We start from the raw sequence: 21,078 nt of genomic DNA, 5'->3' as shown, positions 1-21,078 counted from the left end.
GGGTAATTCACGGAAATGCTGATGGGGGTAGAGGACAGAGTGAAAGCAACTAGAAACAAATACAGAATCTATCCTGTCTGGCCTGATGACCAGCTTCCTGATTCTCTTTAATGAAGAGAACAGTAACATAAGGATGAGGTTTGTTGCAAAATGCATAGATAGACTCACTACTTCAAGTTCTGCTAATATGTTTATCTATTCTGAAATTCAGCCTTGAGCATGTAAAGCAGCAGTCTGTGTACACTGATGAAAAACACATAAAAATAATCCCAGTTGTACATTTTTAATGAGCTACCTTCCTACTCATACTAAATCGTTTTTGAGGATCAGGTACTTCTACTTCTAGTATACTGTAGCTCCACATACTTTTTATCCCTGTTTTCTTTTTGAATTTCTCTCAGAGATACTGTCAGGGCAGAGTGCAGCTCCACAGCCTGCAGGGAGGCTGATTTCTGTGGCAGCTGTTTGTCTACTCAAGGGGCTGATTGTGATGAAAAGAACTCCCTTTATTAAGACACTTTAAACTGACCATCTGCACAGCTACCATCTACTGAGATTGTGCCATTGTGGGCAAACAAATGCTGTACAACATAAAACACCCTTTGATTTAACTAATACTTTAAAGGAATGTGCACTAATTTGCTTGTGGCTAAAACAACTGCACTAAGAAGAAGAAGAATTTCTTTCTACTGCATTTGCATTTAGTTAAAGATAGAATGAATGAAAGAAAGGAAAAAATCATTTATTGGTACTTCTTGTTGTGGTGTACATTACTTCCATTAGTTTCATCACTGCAGCCAGATTTAAGAGCATGCAATAAAGTGTAACCTGAAAGGACATAGAAGGGGCTTACAGTAATTTGAAAAATGAGTTTAGTCCATTAGTATGCCAAGCCTATGGTAGCATACATATCAATTAATTTCACTGCAGAAGGACATTGAGGGCTAGCACACACTTAGATCCACTTCAGATATGACAAGCACCTGAAATCAGCCACACAGATAACTGTGCTTCGCCCCTACCAACAGGGCATCACGCAGAAAATGAAAAGCCTATAAGAATTGATTCCCTGACGAAACTAGATCTGGCTGATGTGCTATGTATGGAATACATGTCTGCAGGAGATAGTAGTACTTACCTTCTCTCCATCGATTCCCTTTTGCCCTTCTGATCCAAGTTCCCCCTGCAATGACAAGATTGAAAGTTAAAAGGCAAAAAAAAAAGACCCTTGAAAAGTTCATACTTTAATCTTTTTTTTTTTTTTTTCACTTTTACACCCAATAGGTCTGAACAATTTGGCGCATTTCTTTCTTCCCTCTCTCAGAATGGACAGACATGTAATAGATGTCGTGTGTACAGAATAGACCAACATAGTACAATTACAGTATGGACAATCATGATGCCATTTTTTTATTTACTTAAAGGATTGAGGAGTTGTAGTAGTTTCAAGAAAGCCATTTATCCTCATCAACATGCAAATTTAAGCACCATGGGACCAACAAGGCACAATCTAAGTGCACAGAAGGACTGTGTGTTGTTGGTACGATTCTATCATGCATTGTTCTTGAGTTATTGTGGTTAGAAGAATGTGTCTACATTCAAACACTACACACTTGCCACAAGGGCGACATTGTGTCCCACATGCACTGCCATGTGCCATGGTGGCACATAAAAAAGAAATCCTTTCTAAATACAACTATCTAAGAGTATCTAGAACTCTTTGTCCTGTCCTCATTGGTGCGATAAAGTTAAATCCCAAACTCTTAAACTCACTCACAGCTCCTTCAAATTGAGCTTAGCAAGGAACTACACACTTGCACCAGGGTGAAACTGATACAAAAACCAAAAACACATTTGGGAACCAGACACCAAATTCCCAGCAATATTGTTTGCTTTGTGAGCTCACTGCATCATTTCAGCTTCAGCAAAGTCTACATCATCCGTAAGATTATACGTATGTTGTCAGGGAATAAGCTGTTAGAGGCTTATTTCCACAAATATCTTCCTGATCACTGATTCTTCTCAAGCTACCCAGCCCCTACTTTCCACACACTCTGCCAGAAATGTGTGAGATGTCTTGGAACTTGTTGGCTCTGTTATAAGAGTGTAACCTATACAGTTTCATGACCTCAGCTGGCCCATAAAGCTCAAGCAAACTGCCATATTATAATGTCCAAGGGCATCCATATCATTACTCTTATGATATCGACAGCTGCATGAAGTTGTTGTTCTCACATTATGGCGACCACAAGAGCCTGAAAATGTGTGCGTCATAGTTTTTGTCCAAGGGCACCATTCAAGCCAGTGCTTTGTGCCATCTGCACAGAACACCATACATATATAAATGTAGAAAATTATATTACAAATACACACTTACACGTTCATGATTTAACGAAACACACTGTGGCAGATTTCATGAAACATCTCTGGAACAGAAAAAGCTTTATTGACGAGGATTTGAGCTTATGTATGAAATACTACAAGACATGGTACTGTATTAGCATCAATATCAATACTACTGGTAGTGCTCTTGATGTTTTCTTGTGCACTGTTGTGTAACAAAACAGCTTTGGCTGGCTCCTGTACCTCATCTGAAGAAGCACAAGTGGAGAGAGCTTTGCGATTAAGTGTTATTCCATATTCCATGTACCACAGTTCATCTGCAAATATGTCACCCCACAGTGAGCTTAACATCTTCAATGGATATAGGTCCAGGATTAAGCCATCTTCCACATCCAGGAATGATCCTATTTACTGCTGATGCATAAACTGCTTCCACAACCATCTATAGTACAACTGATCATTCGAATGCAATGAAATATATTGTGGCTATGAATTTTTCTTGCTATGTATTTTCCTAATTTTTCTGAGAATAATATCACTATCCCACACCTTCTCTTTCCAATACATGGAAATACTACAGGACATTCACTTCAAGAAACAACACCAACGTACTGGCATCACAGTCAGTGGTGGTTCCTGGTGACTGGACACGCCCTCCCTCACTGAAGGAGATTAACACATCCAAGATGACACGTTTGATGGTCAACAATTTTACTGATGACAATACCATATAACACAATAAGCGAGCAACAAAACAGTGATCTTAGTAAAATGTCATTTTACTGAGAGCATGCAAAACTGGCAATTTTCTCAGCTCTTCAGGACTGTAAGAGTAACAGCGCATTACAAAACAAGCACTTAGCCAGTCTTAAGTGCTTCCATTAGAAGAATATGAATTTCTATCCCCAATTGAAATGTCAGACTGTCTGTCACTCCTGATCCCCACCATAGGCCTGTGGAGGGTGTAGACAGTTACATATTACTTAAAATACGCATAAAGTTATGCAAGCAATTTGTTTTTCACCCAACAGCAATGCGCTTGCTGAGGTTCACTCTCAGATCCCAGCCTTCTCTGCACAGACAGACCGGACATCTAGTAGAAGTTGCTGGTGCAGCGACAAGAACATGATCTCTCATTGGCTTCCCACTGAGGAATACTGCCAACTGTATCCAATGGGGCGCCTGGCCCACACCAGCAGCGCCGCTGCTTGGGACTGAACGTGCGTCTCTGTAGCAGTACCATTCACTCTGCGCCAACCAGGCACCCACTTGCTGGTTTAATTTGATTTTGAGATTGCTTTGTTTTCTGTGTTGTTGTGATGGGGTCAACACAAAGCAAGCCAGTGATTCAATCCAATGATGTTAGAAAATCATCTCAGAGAGGGGCAGTGGCAGATTCCATAAATCACTAAACAAAAACTGCCACCTGCTATTCGCTGGATCAGAAAACCATGCAGTAAAAACAAAAATCAATTTGAAACTAAAACAAAATTTATCAAGGAAAATAAAACATAAAAAGTGAAGTTTCCAACTGAGTTCATGTCAATCACAGCTTTTAATCACAGCTGTAAATTCAAAGCAACACAAAGGAATTTTGAAGGTAAGGTTTTTATGTTGTTTTATCAGTGAGTGGCCTACCTTATGTCCTGTGTTTCCTGGAAGCCCGGCCTCCCCTGTGGCGCCCTGTGACAGAAACAACACACAGAACAGTTAGTGAAAGGTCTCTCGTTCACAGATTAGTGAATAGCTTTATGAAGGCTTGTCATTTCGTCAGCGATCTTGCCCCTACAGCTGTTCTACATGTTCTTGCCGACACAGTGGCTCAGCAGCTGCAGACCAGGATACTATTTCCCAACAACTGGAAAGCACAAATCTGAACCTTGTTAAGGTTCACTGTATCATTTTAATAATTGGTATCATTAAAAAAAAGAGAACAGGACAGAGCAAGAAAGGAAGAAAAGCTTGATTGTTTTAAGGGTATAACTTTACAGGGAAGCATAGGACAAGACAGAATGGGAAAGGAAAGGGAACTAATTGTCCTCAATATTGCTAAGAGAGAGAAGATGGAGGTAGATGGTTATTCAACAAATTAAGCTAACACAGAACTTGCTGCAAGCTAAGAATCTAATTAAACATGATGCCCATTCATGGCCACATCTTCATTTCAAGCCCTGTTTGTTAGAACTCAAGAGGCTGATTTAGTAAGAACAAGAAAATGTGGCCAAACCTAATAACTAAGATGCCATCTCTATACTAGACAACATACCATCTCTTCTGAGTTATTTAGTGAAGTGAAACAATTGACTAGATATTAAGCATGTGGCACGATGTAATGCTTTGCATGAACTCAGCAATTAGGTGATTATTCCATTTGCACGAGACAATAGAAATTCACAGCTGCCAATGTCGTTTATTAACAACAGATAAATCTATAAAATGTATATGGGAATGTATGTATTTCACAGTGCTTTCACTTTAGTCTTCATTCACTGACACAAAACCCTTTGTAGAAAAGCTAATAATATTCTAACACTGATGAATATAATAGGAACAATAGAAGGTTTTGACAGCTAATCAAAATACAGTGTCAGTGCAATAATAAACTGTCTTGAATGCCATTCCTGGAATTACTCGGAGGTACAATGGGTATAAATTAAATTAGAGGCTGCTAATTGAAAACACAAGCCATAAGGGCAGGAGAGTTGTAAATGGTGCAAAACAAATTAAGGGTATTGTAAAAGGGGAAGAAGTTTTAATTTCACCATTATGCCTGTGTTTTTTTTCTTTTGCATGTACATGCAGAAGCAGTAAATCTAGTAATACCAGGGTTTATGTGCAAGGCCATAGAAAATGGATTTCCTTTCAAGTAAGCTGCATTCTTATAACCCAATCCTTATCTGTTTAATTTCCTGAGGGATTCTGGATTAATCATAGCAGTTTAATCCCTTTGCAGTGCATTAGAATCCTCCATCAAACTCTGACTGTAATGCGGGATAGTACTTTCTGTTGGAGTAACACAGCCAAAGTAATCCACACACACTTTCCCAAGAAACCCTCTGTGTAGGTCACGATGATTGGCCTACAGTTCTCATTATGGGTGTTTTAGATGCTCTAAATTGCCCAGATGTCTTTGATTAATCTCTACAAAGTCATGCTAAATTGTTCATAAGTATACTCTGACTGCTTTTTAATCTTATACAGATACAGACTCTCATGCTGGTAATTGAAAGTCTCATGAGCTTACCTTATTAACAGCATGTGCTATGACTTTGTTACCCCCTTTTAATGTTTTATAATGTAAATCTAAAAGAGTGCAGCACCATTTAATAATCACTGGAACTCCCTTGGAAATTTAGGGATCAATATGAATTACATATGCTTTAACATTAGTGCACTGCTACCATAATTTACCAGACAGATTCATGCGCAACAAGGTCAAAGCGAATAAGAGAAAAGCAATTACTACACGTGATGGTGTCAAAGCATGACGTGTCTGATATATTGCACAGGTGGCTCCAACTACATTACTTTTTTCTCTCAGTGGTAGTGGCACATGAACATTTGCAAATCCCACAAGACATGAGAAACATTTTCACTCGATGATCAGTGACATTTCGTTTTCTTCAAGTATCAGCTGCTATTGTCAGAATGATGATTCTGTTCCAGTTGCTTACTTCACAAAAAGTTTAACTTATGTCAGTGAATGGCATACTGCATATACTGCTTTGACGTCACATCATATGCAGCTCTGCCTATTAAATCAAATACACCTTCACCTCTTACCATGTTAAACCAAGAGGATTTATTTCACGTTATTTATTGGCAAAATAAAGTGTGCCACGAAAACTATTGAACCGCAGTCTCAAACACAGCGACTGTAGCTTGAGTGGACTAATTCAAACACTAAATCAAAGCACCACTGTCAGTGTACTAATTGCTGGAGTGGCACTCGAGCTGCTGTGCCTGTAAACGTATTGATTTCACTCATCATTTAAACAAATGCCTCCCTTGCCTGAGATTTGTTAAGCCAAGATTTAACCTTAGATCACATGTGATATTTTTCCACACCGAGAATGTCTTCACCTCTCATACTGCAACAACAATTCATTACACTATGCATGTATGAGGAGATGAAGGAGCTGAACAAGGGGATTAGGAGGAAAAGAAGGTTGAAATGAAGAAGAGGATGAACCTCTCAAGACCAGAGGTGGGAGGAACACGTAGGGAGAAGTAGGTCAGAAATTTACACCATAACACTGTCTTTACAAAAGAATAAATGTCAAGAATATAATACATACTTGCTCATATTTACTATAACATTTCAGACAAAGCAAGAAAACCTATTAACTTCAGCCAAAATAATATGCTCTTTGATGCTACAACCTCATTTAAAGTACGTATATGTTCGTATCATTTCTGCTTACACTAGGGGTGGGTGATGTAGACAAAATAATTATTACAAAATAAATATTTGCAGTAAAAGATATATATCATATCAAATCAAATGTTGTAGTAGGTTTAGATTGGTGGTATCAGTAAAATTGGTGCCAACAGGCATAAATGTTGAGGCTAATTAAAAATAAAGAGCTGCAGCTGACATATAAGCTACTGATATCACAAGCCTTCATCAGAATCAAACATGGCATTATACTTCAAGTTTCAGTTCATCATTGAGATTTTTCAGCCTTCTGACAAACAAATCACATTTACCTGAACATACTATTAGTAAAAAGTGGAAAAATGGGACCAATATCATTGCAAAAATAAAACAAATTATGCAGATTATGTTTTTTCTGAGTAAAAACAACAGTTGTCAGCTGATTGTGCCAGTTCACCACCATCAAACTAGGGGGCTTAATCTTGAATGTGTAATCCCTGGCCAGGTTTTTCCTTAACTTCATTGATTTAGTGTTCCAGCCTGTAATAGGATTTGTTATGAGTTTTGTTGTTCAGTAAGTAAACAAATGGTGCCAAGTATCGATTTGTTGAAGACCTGAAATTAGATTTCACGTGTTAACAGTATGAGCCACTGACTCATAGCACAAGACGTGGCCTGCAGAAATAATAGAAAAAAATGGAATGGCCTCGTTGTTGAGTAACATAACAGCCCAGTAAGCTGCTCCTCAGTGCACTCTGAACATGCTTTTTCTGTATACAGGGGTTCTTTGCAGATAAAACATGCATACTAAGGGTCTCTTTAGATGTGCTCTACGGCTTTGGTTAAAAACTAACTTGGGGAATATTTCACAATTTGCAAAATAACATGTCATGGTGCCTGCTATACATGCTGCCTTTTGAGAAATGTGAAATTGCCTGATGCATTCTTACCCACTGAATATAGTCATATCAATTAGCAGCAAGTAATTAATCACCAACACACTCAAAGTGCACATACACGGACACATTACAGCTTGAGAACTGATCCCTGCTAGGTCAATTAAGAGTCATTAGAGGCCAATTATAATACATTTACTAATCTGATTAGTACAATCTGTTGCTATGTACACACAGTTTTGAATACAATACTATGTATTCCTGTCTACAGAATGTAAGAGGTTCCCACACGTTTAATATACAAATATCTATGACTGTTCTGAAGCAGGCAGAGTTGTCACCTAACCATATAAAATGATTTAAAAAAAACAACCAAAAACTAACTAGAAATAACAACTATAAAGTTTTAAAGCTACCATATTATATCTTTCTAGGAAGAAAATGACAGATGCTCATGTAATAATCTTGTAATAATTGCTTGAAAATACTACAGCTGAATGCAAAACCTGAATTGCTTTCTTAATACTTTAGCAATCTCTACCATTTATGATTACTTTTACACCATTTAAGTGTCAGTGCCAGTGTCAAGTATCCAGGCAGTCCAGTGGTGCCTGGTTGGTGCTGTTTATAGAATAAACAATGTCACTTTGACAGTACGAATAATTCACTATGTAGACTGCACAAAAAATACCCCCTATTCCAAATTCCAGTGCTCAGCTCTATAGGTATAATGATGTTACACTCTTATGTGTGTAGCTTTTGTGCCTTCCAGGAATAAGTGGTTTTCCAGAAACAAAAGTCTAACAGTCATCCTGCATATCTTAATCCCACAGCCACATCATGGTAATTAGGACACTGACCCCAAAAGCCATCTGGTCTTATCAGGCATAGAGTGCCACCTGTTCATCCCTATGAATTCCATTCATAGCCGAACACATTCTCCCTTGGTTCTTTTTTTAACCTTGCACAGACAGCTAAAAGGGGATTTCATCCTGCAAATGATGCGATTTGTATAGGGAAAAATAACACTTTTTTGTCTGAGTATTTGGTGGGTTCGTTTATGTTTTTTGTTGTTCTCCAACCAACACAACACCCTCAATTTTCAGAGATGGGGGCCTTCAGCATTTACAGTTCCACCTGTCTATTGAGCTGTCAAGGAGAAATGATTCTTCCCTTTTTGAACTACCTATTTTTCAAGTGACTGGACAAATGTATGATTTCCCAATCCACACACCTTGGGAGATTTGGGAGAAAATTCACCTTGTGAAAGTAATTGTATGGTAGCATCTCTGAAAGACCTTGACTGCTGAACATGAAACTTTGTCAGATAGTGTTGTATAGACATTTGCTTGCTGAGAGACAGAACTGTATTCAGCGTCCTCTGACAATGAATTTATGATAAGTGTAAATGTGTCCTACAGACAGATGACTTGCTCTCTTTCTTGACATTTAGACCTTGCAGCTGTCCTGGAAAACCGGTGGTGGTACTAGCCACAGAGAAAACCCACGGCAGCAGTTGAGAGTATCATTTCGTTATTTACAACAAGGGACAAAGCACGCTGGCCCAGTGATACTCTCTATGATTAAATCAATTTTTCTGCATTATGTATGACTTACAGTGTGTATGTTGAATGTGATGCCCACCTACTTAAGGGCAGACTGCAGTGAAAATATTGCATGTCTAACATTCACTTAACCCCTGCATGTTTCCTGTCAAATAAATACAAGAACAAGAACAAACAAGTGCATGTATCAGCATCATAAAAATATTGTCCATACCTTGTCTCCTTTATCCCCTTTTTGTCCTGAAAGTCCAACTACACCTGGAAGACCAGCATCTCCCTGTGCACATAGCATACATTAGTAGGATTGAAAGATTTCTTGTAATCAAAGAAAATGTGACTATTGCCATTGGATCTCTCTCCATCACACAGATTTATGGCATCAACATCAATCGTGGACATTTATGATACTTTGATAATTGTGATTCTGACTTTGGATTCTTAAGTCTCCACAAAGACGTGGGTGTATGTGAGCCACTCTCTTGGTCTGGGTTTGTTTAATTGCTTTAAAACTGTGCCAAAAGAGAGAACAGATCACCGGAAGACTATTTATTTTACTAGACTCAGGTGCTATTAAAGTAAAAGAAGAGAAAACAGTACTACCGGTAACTGATAGGAAGGAAATAACATTTTCTTTATCATTAGTCTAAGAAAACAAAAATAAATCACACACAATCTAAAATCATATATATACCATAAAGTAAATTGTCAGAAAATACTGTACTGTATGTTCAACAAATATAACTCTTATGGTTTCTGAATGGAAATGAGTACTTGAACCAAACAGTAATATATTTTAACATGAAAATAATTATTAATCAGTAAAGTTGTACTTGAAAATGTATAATCTGTATCATTTGAGCCTATCCTAATATCTAAAACCTATTTCTATAGATAGAAATAGCAATGTCTGTATAGTAGCAACATTCTGCTCTAATCCGGGACCCCAAATTGTTGATTTGACTGTTTAAAGTTTAAAGTTTATTCTGTTTGTAACGTTCAGGCAAAATTTCAAAAACATAAAAGGCTGGGTGTGGAATTGGACATCACCTTGGAGCTGTACCATCTGCTCCCTTGAAGCTTTCAGGTCTCAATTTGCATTTTTATCTAACATTAATATTTGCAATTGCAAAAGAATAATTTTGCATTTTCACAGATTTATAGCAGGGTGCAGATTTACCATGCTCGAACAGTTTGGGAGAATTATACCTGTGTTTACTCATAGATTATGGCTATACTGCCTGTGGTTGGCATCCAAAGAAAATACTTTTTGGTATAAATGTCCTTTAACTGGCTGTTTAGTGCCTATAAAGGATTGAGTGCATGCGGTGTAAATCAGTGCTGGTTCAGTTGCAATAGACATTACACTTACTGAATTAGAGGCCCTTGTTGGGTGGAATTGATTGTACCTTTTCAGCTGAACACTGACATCTGTCAATTGAGGCCGGCTGAGACAGCATCTGGGGTAGCTGGGCTGTAACCAGGGGAGGGGAAGTCCCATTAAATGTCTTCTCGGCTTCACACTGGATCAATACAGAAAGTTCACCATTTAGACACCTTCCTTTGTCATGTTTGCAGCATGGCAAAAAAAACCTCCAAAACCCACTGTAATGCAGCACACGAGGTAACCTGGGTTTTAGCCAGGTTTCATTATATTTACGTCATGCTGCAAATGACAAACATAAAATGCATACCGTGCAGTGACACTTACAAAGTACTATGCAAGGTTGTAACAATTCCCTAGGAGTAACTTTACACTGACATGACAGCATGCTTCTGGAGACATGTAATGGTAAGGGGTCAAAGGTCATCGCTCCATTTGGAATCGCTGTAACATAAGCTCTTATTGATTATATGGTGATGGAAGTATTAAGTTTCTATCAGGGGAAACAGACTCTTATCTTCTAATTTACTTCTTTAGTTGTGAAACCCATTATTATAAGGACAGAAATATTGCCATACATTTTTACTCATTACTTGTTGTCATATTACTATGGTGAAACATAATGGCATTTTACCTTTGGCTCCAGTAGCTCACAGCAATTTTCCATTTCAGCCATATAAGGGTCACAGTAGATTAAAATCTGTTTCAGTTCAACCTGTAGAAAAGAGCTTTCATTATGGCACAATTCCAGCATCATACAGTAGTTTCATGATCACATCCCCTATCATATTGCCTCTTTTAACGGACAGCGCCTGCTCTTCACTGGTTAAGACAGTACAATTTGTTCAACTGTCCTAATACTTCTATTCCCAATGTCAGCAAAACTGTTCAAACATCACATCTAAACCTAAAATATACATTTTAAAATAAGGCTTCAACTTCTGCATGAATTGCAGCTGCTTCAGAGCAGAACTTGAACCCTAGCATTTTTTCGGATTTACTGACTTACAACTTTACAAATCACGTGGACTAAAAAGTCAGCTGTTAATGCTACTTAAGCCAAGTTCTACTGAGAAGCATTGGGTAACCAAATGGCAAAGCTGACCTGATGTTTTTTTGGCACTTTGGGACATCTCTGAGAATGAGCGTAACACATATGACCCAATAGAGGATTTACACAGAGTAAGAAAATATGCCCCTGAAGCATGTTTTAAATACCTTTTGAAAGCACTGGGAGTGCATTTTAAAGACCTTCTGTGAAGATAGCATGCTATTAAAACTGGAGACGAGTAGCAAAACTACAGCACCAATACTGGTAAATCCTGAAATGATACTGTAGATTTAGCTTAAGACCAAAAAATATGTTTTGACAAAGTTTGTGTGGGACATACATCTACAGGCCGCCCATCTTCCACTCTCGTAGTAATGAGAGTGCGCCCGCTGGGGTCAATGCTGTCCTTCTCTTCGGTCAGTCTCCTTTCTATTAGCTTGCAGTCAATGTAAATGGAGACGATGTTGCTCTGCACAGAAATGCTCAGCTTGTGCCACTGACGATCAAAGAGGGCATGTAGGTCACGGCTCTTAAATGTGTAGCGGAGAGCACTCTTCAACGGGCCCTGGAAGGAAAACTCCACCACCTTCTTGCCACCATCAACCACGACGGATACCTGAGGAGCAAAGAAGAGTTTAAAAATCAGTGTTCCAGTCACAAAGTAAAAACATCCATCCCATCATATTCTAGCATATTTGTAGATGCTGAAACTGATATGTGACATTAAAACACACAGTGGTGCCCACCTGACTGCCTCCCGACTGGTCGAATATCTGCCAAAGATACCAGCGGTCTTTTTTTGTAGTTCTTCTTACCCGGAAGATGGTGACAAGGGAATATTCACTTGAAATCCCATTTGGAAATATTAATCTAAAAGAACACATCACATAACACAGTCAGAACCTCACAAAATATAAATATCAAATCTGAACTAATCTAAATCTCAATTAAAACATCATAAAAATGAAAGATGATAGTGTCAAGTGTCATTTCTCAACATTGAACATAAACCCTTTAAAAGCTTGCAGTGGTTGAACAATGAAACAGCCAATCAACTTCAATGATCAATAAAACATTTCAATATGCTCCTGCTGCAGTCATTCACATAAATAAACCTGACCAACTTGATTCCATTTAGCTTGATGAATTTTATACTGGCTTCCCTGTCATTGAGATAATGAAAACATTCAGAAATTGATCCAAAGTCACAGAAGCCAATCTTTTACCTCACTGGGATACCATGTGCTACAGTAATAGGGTTATAGATGCCTAGTGCTGTGCAGCTTTAGGTTTATGTGTATGACCTCAGCTGCTCTGTAAAGTCAAACAACAATTATGTGTTCACAGCTGAAAATGTTCTCCAGCAGAAACAAAATATGCAGAGAAAGGAGAGAATGTATAGGAAAAACAATATCGTATTTCAAATCACACCCACTCTCATATGAATTACATCTTATTCAGTAAGTCATCCCTCAGCCCACACCCCTACTCCCTTCCTAATTTTATACATTGCATAAAAATAACAACAAAACATTGTACCCTTCAAAATACTCTAACCCTAGCCCTAACTCCAGACTCAGATTAACAGTCAAAAGTGCCGGAGCATAAACATAATAAATCAAGATCAGCAAAAATAATAATAATACAATGATAAGGTCATTGAGAAGGCAGAGCACAGCCTAGGGGAGGGAGAGAGAGAGAGTTTCTTCAGACAGGTTGGAAATTAGTTTTCACTCTAATATATCATCTCCTATTCTCTCAGAGCTTCATACCCTCTTCTATTGTGTCCCTTGAATTCTTTGAGATTTCGGTGTAAACGGTACATGACTAAAATGATAAATACACTGAGCTGAAACTCTCGAAAAAATCAAATGCCTCTTTGAGAGGCCAAGGACTGGGAAGGTTATTTGTTGCCGAAGGGCTAAAGGACTATTTCAGCTGCAAATCAAAATGAAAAGTGACAGAGCAATTTATAAAAATGAGTATTTATTAAATAAATTCAACAAAGAATATTTCCATGCTGCATATACAGTAACCGCTTGTACCAAATGTATTACAGGCAGGGAATAACATAAAAGAAAAACGTAAAAGAGAACTCCAAGAGTTTATGCACTACACTGCAACTTATGGAACATAATAAATGTAAGCAGGTTTAATATAACTGAGATACTCTGCAGAATACACTGTAGGGCTGTTTTCTGTTCACACCCTTCTTTGCAAAGCCTCCAAGTAAGTCTGCTCTCATTTCAAAACACGGTCTGTCTACAGAGCGGCACACTTGATCTCTGAGGGCCCAGAGGGTCAAAGTTCTTGACCTCGTGTTGACTGCCACCTGTGGCTAAATGGCTAAACCCGGAGCTCGGTGTAGGCTGGTTTAAACCCTTCTTTACTACTACTGCTACTCTGCATGTTAAAGTAAGTGATGATGAGTGAATGAAAAGGATCTGAATTAAATTTCCCCTGCTCCCATGCTACAGTAGCGTAACAGCTTTTACAATATACTGTGTGTGATTCTGCCAACTCCGTCTCTTACGAGTTCCATTTATACATAACTAACTTGCATTGGCCAATATGTTTTGGAAGAAACGTTACTGCCTCCTGAATTACATTCAGTGTTTTGTTCCAACGTAAGTTGTGTGATGTCCGTATACGACAGGGTTGGATTCTACAATGTGAAGTAGCAGGGCCTGGTTCCAAGCCAAGTTACTGAAACAGCCACAGCTGTAAGACAGAGCGAAAAACATCTTGAGTGACATGTCTTTCAGACAAGAGTACATATGTACTGCATATTGTAAACGAGTGCACATCCATAATCAAGAGAAGCACAAAAGATCACAGAGCAACACAATGGCTGCCACAAGAGTTATAATCAGAACTAATTCCTTTTTTATAAGGAATGACTATGTGCTTTCTGGAAACTATCACCACTCTTGGAAAATCTCTTTGACCATGCATATTGCTTGGCTGACACTACTCCTTGTATAATCACAGACAATGGTTTGACACAATGTCACAGCAACACTACCAGTCTGGTAGAGAATCTCCCGGAAGCGGCTTTAGTGTCCTGGCTTGTAAGAAATCCGATCCAGGAGGATTCTTTTAAATTAGTCAGAGGAATCAGATTGCCGTAGCTGAAACAATCAAACCTCAAATGTTAGCCTAGTTGGCTCACATCCCTATCACTGACACTCAATCCTCCAACAGATCAAAGACGGCTCAACCATGGCGGTTTATACACTAAATGCATCATTCATGCTAGAAAGGACTATAACTTTGTCTCAGCATGAGTCCTCTTTCCTGTTTAAATGTGGAAGTGCTGTGCTTGCCAGCATGATAGAAGACTGACACTGATCAAGCCAAATCAACTGCACGCCTGTGATCTGGAAGAAGGATATTTTACCAGTGAAGAGACTTTACACAACTGAGCGTGTAGCTGAGATGTTTAAGATTGCTATGTTATCAACATTTCAGTGTAAATAAGTGTTCCCCTGCGCCCATACCTAATGGAGAGATAACACTGCAACAGGGCACCAACAACTGACAAACACTTTCAAAAATGTGTGATCTGCCACCATGACTACATCCCATAAAATTCTTTTAAAGTCATTTGTTACTTCCAATCAACTTTCCAGACCTGCCGTGGGTTTTCGGCTACTTCTGTATTGCTTGCTAGCTTCTTGCTGCCTTTGCTTGTAAGCCTTTGTATCATCATTCTACCATTAAAATCACTGTTTCTGCCTGGTTGTATGCATTTGGGTCTTTTTCCTTGCTGCCCCGTTCCCACCCCTTGACACAAGTTACTATGGACGTGGATTTGACAGTAAGTGCAGATAAGTAAAAGCACTTCACACTGTTAGCATGTGCAGGCTAAAAGGCCACTGACGTCAATGTATATGGCTACGAAATATATTTCTAAACAGAAAATCAAAAAATACAGGCAAGCACTTATAAACTGTATTTTCCATAAATAATTTAGATGCTCATGACTTAAGAAAGAGTGAGTCAGCTAGACAGTATTGATTGCAGTAAACCCATATGATTAATTAGCTGACATGACAGTCACAAGCCACTGATGCCACAGATTGATGAACAAATGGCTCCTTTATATCTACATTTTGAATACACAGTATCTTCAGCATCTACACATAAAATATCTTACTGTATCCTTTTTTACATTTTACTTGTTACTAGTTGATTTGATGATAGTTGGCAATTCAATCACACAAACCACATTATGAGACATTGTGGTCGCAAAGGAAGTGTTAATTCCATTCCCATTTCAAAATGAGCAATGACTATTACGTTAAAGAAACAATTACTATGAAAATAGATTCATTATGTTGTTAATTTCTTCTTCATTCCCCAGATGTAGGCGATGATTCGATGATGGAAGGAAACTCTGCTGATACTGACTTTTCACATACTATTCTTTATTTGCATCATACACATCAATTATGTGCTGAGCTTCATGCTGACAGTTTTATTGGATTTTTCTTAATCTTTAAGATTACAAAAGAACAATCAGGCCTGATCATTTACAATAATAATAATTACAATAACAAAAAGCACTGTGTAAAAGGAGTAATGGCAGTCACCTTATTGCATACAGCAAGTGTCACAAAGTGGCTCAGTGAATGTGACAAGGAGCGAGTCCAGCGAGTCTGGATCCCCAGAATGAGCTCATCACATGTGTCCAACACTAAGTGGCCTGCAGCTAAACAAAGCAACAAATTCACAACGCTCTGCAACCAAATAAACACAAAACTTTAATTACCATATAAGAGCTACCCAAAGTAGCATACTCAAAGGTTCCTCCAAAACAAAGGCTCACTAGCCAACCAAATCATCCCATGGTGCATATTCAAAGAGGAAACCTAGCTATAGGATTAACAAAGCTCACGCAAACAAAACCAAACAAAAGCATGAGCTATAGCTCTTACTACCAAAGCTGCTTGACCAAGCTGCCAAGTTGAGGCACAACAACATTTAAGGTAACAACTTCCTCACTACTAATAGTCTAGTTCCTCACCTACAGTATCAAAACCAATTCTACCATGAACGTAAACTTCTTAAGGCATACCCGGTTCGAGGCAATTTAGCACAACATCACATTAGACTACACAAAAAGCACTGATTTTATAATATTAGCCATACTAGGAGGTTACAAACCCAAGAAACAGATATTCACACATGTACTGGAACACGTGCAATGGTGAAGTCAAAGATAACCACCACAGATTGCAAGCTCCCCAGCCCTACATAACTAATTCCACTTACTATCTAACTAGTCTCAACCCTAGTCCTCAGACAGATACTGGTGGTGGGTACTAATGCACTGGTTCCACCAGAAGCAAAAGGCAACCAGAAGCAAAAGGCAACCAGAAACTGGCGACCCTCTGGAAACCAGGGAAAAGCTTTCAAGACATTGTCTTCGCCAACATTCTCCGCCACACTAAAGTGAATTAAATAAAATGGTTGGTCTCCTGTTGAGATCAAACATCCTCAGGGGACAAAAGTTGCACCCATCAAACATCTACCAAAAGTAACCAAAGTAACCAGGCTAAACAACAGAACAAAAAACCTTCGTGATACTCCCAAAAATCTTACCCGCAATGCTAAATACCAAAGGCACTTTCATTTGTACTCCTGAATAGTGCTTAAACTCAATTTGGCATTCACAAACAGAAAAATGGGGGGGGGGGGGGGGGGGGGGGGTCACACAAGTAAAGAAAAGGAAACCACTCATTGATTGTCTGTTGCTAAACAGTTAAGGAAAGAAAAGCGCAGTGTTACAAACTCCATGAAGCCTGTATGTTTTTGAATTGCCTAAATATATAGGAAAATGTGTAATGTGGATAGTGAAGACACATTTTAATTTTAAATGTAAATGTAGTGCATATAAATTCAGATATGAATATGAGATAGAAGGTCATATAAGATGTAAAGATATGTAAAGATAAAGCACTGTGCGTTTCTACTGTATAGAAGCACATTATGATTACATGCTGCCTTTTGTAGGGCAATTTATCACCTCACACAAATGTTCCTTGAGTGTGTCAGCTCCGATCTATGCACCATAATGTGCATTGTGCCAAGGAGCTGGCAGAACATTAGCCAGATCTAGAGAGTGGAGCATCTATTGCTGCATATCCAGCGAGTAAAGTGAGCAATGTTTTAGTGGCTGTGGCAGGGGCAGAGGGGCCTCCTGCTCCGTGCAATTGCCCTCGCTTTCCTTCCTCAGCTGACATGCAGTATCACCTGTCAAAGTACTTAGATAATTGGATATGAGAGGGATCGCAGTCTCGCCACTATAACCAATGACACTGTCAGCAGTGTCATTGAGAACCAGCATCTTCTTGCTCTATGGGCCCGGACTGAGGGAAGGGCTGAAGTAAATGTATTTTCAGCTGGCTGACTGAACAGGGAGGGAGATCACAAATCACCTGGCTCAAAGATTCTTTCACCTAGCCAGAGGGAGAGTGGCAGTAAATGTTTACAGTTGCACGTCATGTAAAAATGCTAAATATATCCCCCCCTCCCGGAAGAATGGCAAACTGTTCTCTTTCACTGTTACAACCTGAGGACACAAAACAATGAACTTTTTTTTTTATTTTTTTATCCAAAACATCACTGTGAAGCTAAATTTGTGCTGCTGGTCTTTCTTAGTACAGCTGGTGGTACTAAATGGAAAAGTGCAATAGGCCTTTATAAATATTATATCATATTCAAATCCCCACTATATCATCAGCATCAAGGTGAAGTCACAGAGCAATCCCACCAGTTGACCAGGGGAATAAAGGTCTTTCGTAAATGGCACCTTTGTGTGTCATTTATGTAGTTATTTTAATATTCCTGTCTTATTATACGTGCTCATTTTCATTCCTTTATGTCCCACTTTTTGCCCTTAGGAGATTTCTAGAATAAACGCAATATATATTAATTCTGTTCAAATTATTCCCTGTCTAACAGCTCACCTCACAGCGTGCCCTTATTAGCCAAGGCAAATGGAACTATTGCTCTGAGCAGGGTATATCTGGGTTGCCTCAAGTCAACCCTTTCATGAAATCCAGTTATGGCTGCACTTGCTTTTTTCTCAGAACACCACCAGATCTGAAGGAAAGCCAGCTTAAATCCTCATCATGGTCTGCACCAACAGAGATCTCTCAGAGCAGTAATATTTGAGCTTTTACAGTATCAATGCAATATTTGAGAAATAACCAGGACTCCATATCCGGAACCTGTCCATGACGGAGCAAAAAAATAGTAATCGCCTAGGTGTTAATCCAAATGAAAACTGCAGTTTCATGTAGCCTTGGCCACACATGAGTGACTGCGTCTTATAGCATGCTAACATTGTGAAACGAAGCAGAATATAGGGAGATTATTTACTGGGTCATGGCTGACATGCAGGCTGTCTGTCTGAGTTATCCTCAAATATTATAAGGAACCAGAGTACAACATCTGAACCCAACTGATGCAGAAAAATAAACGCATGCGTAACACACATGAGCATGCTACTTACTTTGTTGGCTTAATGAGTGGACTGCTTCCTAAACGAAATGACGGCAGGTCTTCTGTCACTGTTCCCTTTCGGAGAAGAAACTTTTCTGTGAGATCAAATCCTGTGAACGGGATTACAGCATGTCACCTGATTTGAACAAGCCAATGTTGACTTATTTACAAAGCACAAAGCACTTGCATTCATTCAGAACCTACCTGTGATTTCCAGGGGACGGTCTAAAACATCAGAAAACCTGTATTCCTCTACACTCAGAGGGGGACATGAGCCATCTGGAGGAAAGCCACAAAGAAGTTGGTTGCGCAGCGCTCAGATGTTCATTTATATTTTGGACCAGTTTTGAGTATTATAGAAGGGCAAAAGATAGATTGAATGATGAATTCATTTCCACAGTGCATTTCCTGTCATTTTAAAAGCAAATCTTCTTCAGGAGAAATCCACATCAGAGCAGAAAATCAATTCACAGTTTTTTCTCATTAATCTTTAAAAACTTTAGTTTAAACTAACCGACAGGGACAAGACTGTGAGATGCAATTTAGAGCCAAACCGCTATCTGCTTTACTAAAAATTAAATGGAGACTGTCTTTATGAATACTGATAGTCCCATAACATTTTTATTTTTTAAGTCTATACTTTTTGTTCAAAACTGTCACACTCTCAGTCATTTTCAAACATATAAAGTGGATTCCCCAAATAATGGAAGTGGGTGGGGGGTGGTTTGCCATTGTAAATAAATTGTGCACCATAAATGTTTTGTAAAATATTTGAATTATGTCTTGTAAAACATAAATCTAGAGGTTTAAAAATGTACGCTTAGCTTAACAGTATGGATATGTTATCCTCTACACATTAATTTGGGATGTATTTCAAAGTCTTAATACATGATTATCTAAAGACGAACAAAAGCCTCTTAATCATAAAAGGTTCAACAACCATATGTCATATGTGTCCTTGTCTATCTGTTCTTTCCCTCAACATTAATGAGACATCATTCATTTTATAGATAAAACATTTTAGAGAAAGAACAAAATGGTATTTTAAGCTAAAGTATATCAGTTTTTCAAAATGGCACTCTTGCTGGACAACAAACACACATACCTGTTCGCTCACTCACTGCCATCCCAAAAGTGCAAGGAATGGAATTTACAGTCCAAAGGAAAGCAGTCCATCTTAACAAGCAAGTCATGACTCTGACACTAGAAAGCAGTCCACTTGAAAACCTGGATGCAAACAGAATAGCTTTTATTTTACAATTCAGTTCAATTCATCTTTTATTTTTGGTCAAATTGAAATAATGAATGAAACACATGCCTCACGTAAATCCTAATTAAACATTTTTCTGCATGCAAGTGCCAACAAAGGCAGAACTAATAGACAGAACTTTACAGCAGACATAAGCAAACATTGTGGCTTTACTGATTTTTATTTCAAACCTGCTGCTCTGCAGGTTGCAGCAGCTATTTGACTTAATTTAATGTATTGAGCAAGCCTAGCACTGAAACAATCCAGAGTCTGTGTGATCGCTAAGCACAACCAAGATGAATAAAACTTAAGGGGTTTCCCTCCTTCATATCAGGCTGCAATCATATTTCTGTGTTCTTTCAATTCTCATTTTTAAAACATCCACTAAATAAGATTATGTGCAAGTTGTATTATTGTGAAATTCAATTTGAACTGTAAATCATATCTGATTCTCCCATTTTACACCCCCACTCACATGTCCCTAAAGCCTCTGTGTATTTATGTAAAGTCGCTCAACCTGGAGAATGCACCCCTGAGTCCTTCATTCATTAGTTTTCATGAACACCTGCTACACAGTGATGAATGGAGATGTCTATACTGAGGCTAAATCATTATACCCTAAGCTATGTTTACGTTGAAGTTTGGGTTGTTAACTAGCGAGCCAAGCTGCCGCTTGTTCTCCACAGACAGTTTGTTATTCATT

The 21,078-nt window shown here is 38.6% G+C and overlaps 1 protein-coding gene across 1 annotated transcript in view; it reads right to left on the bottom strand.

The window, feature by feature from the left end:
• The window catches only part of LOC139294672 (collagen type XIX alpha 1 chain), an 89,007-nt gene extending 68,688 nt beyond the window's left edge, over positions 1–20,319 (bottom strand). The window contains exons 1-9 of the mRNA XM_070916597.1: positions 20,232–20,319; positions 19,331–19,405; positions 19,137–19,236; positions 12,361–12,484; positions 11,955–12,230; positions 11,198–11,278; positions 10,589–10,702; positions 3,982–4,026; positions 1,139–1,183 (exon numbers count right to left, since the gene is read on the bottom strand). Coding sequence (XP_070772698.1) covers positions 1,139–1,183; positions 3,982–4,026; positions 10,589–10,702; positions 11,198–11,278; positions 11,955–12,230; positions 12,361–12,484; positions 19,137–19,236; positions 19,331–19,405; positions 20,232–20,319 — 948 coding nt within the window. The remainder of the gene's footprint in view (positions 1–1,138; positions 1,184–3,981; positions 4,027–10,588; positions 10,703–11,197; positions 11,279–11,954; positions 12,231–12,360; positions 12,485–19,136; positions 19,237–19,330; positions 19,406–20,231) is intronic.
• Positions 20,320–21,078: the final 759 nt, after the last annotated feature.

This window comes from Enoplosus armatus, chromosome 12, assembly GCF_043641665.1.
Source record: "Enoplosus armatus isolate fEnoArm2 chromosome 12, fEnoArm2.hap1, whole genome shotgun sequence".
Taxonomy (NCBI): Eukaryota; Metazoa; Chordata; class Actinopteri; order Centrarchiformes; family Enoplosidae; genus Enoplosus; species Enoplosus armatus.
This window is presented reverse-complemented; position numbering and strand designations above follow the sequence as displayed.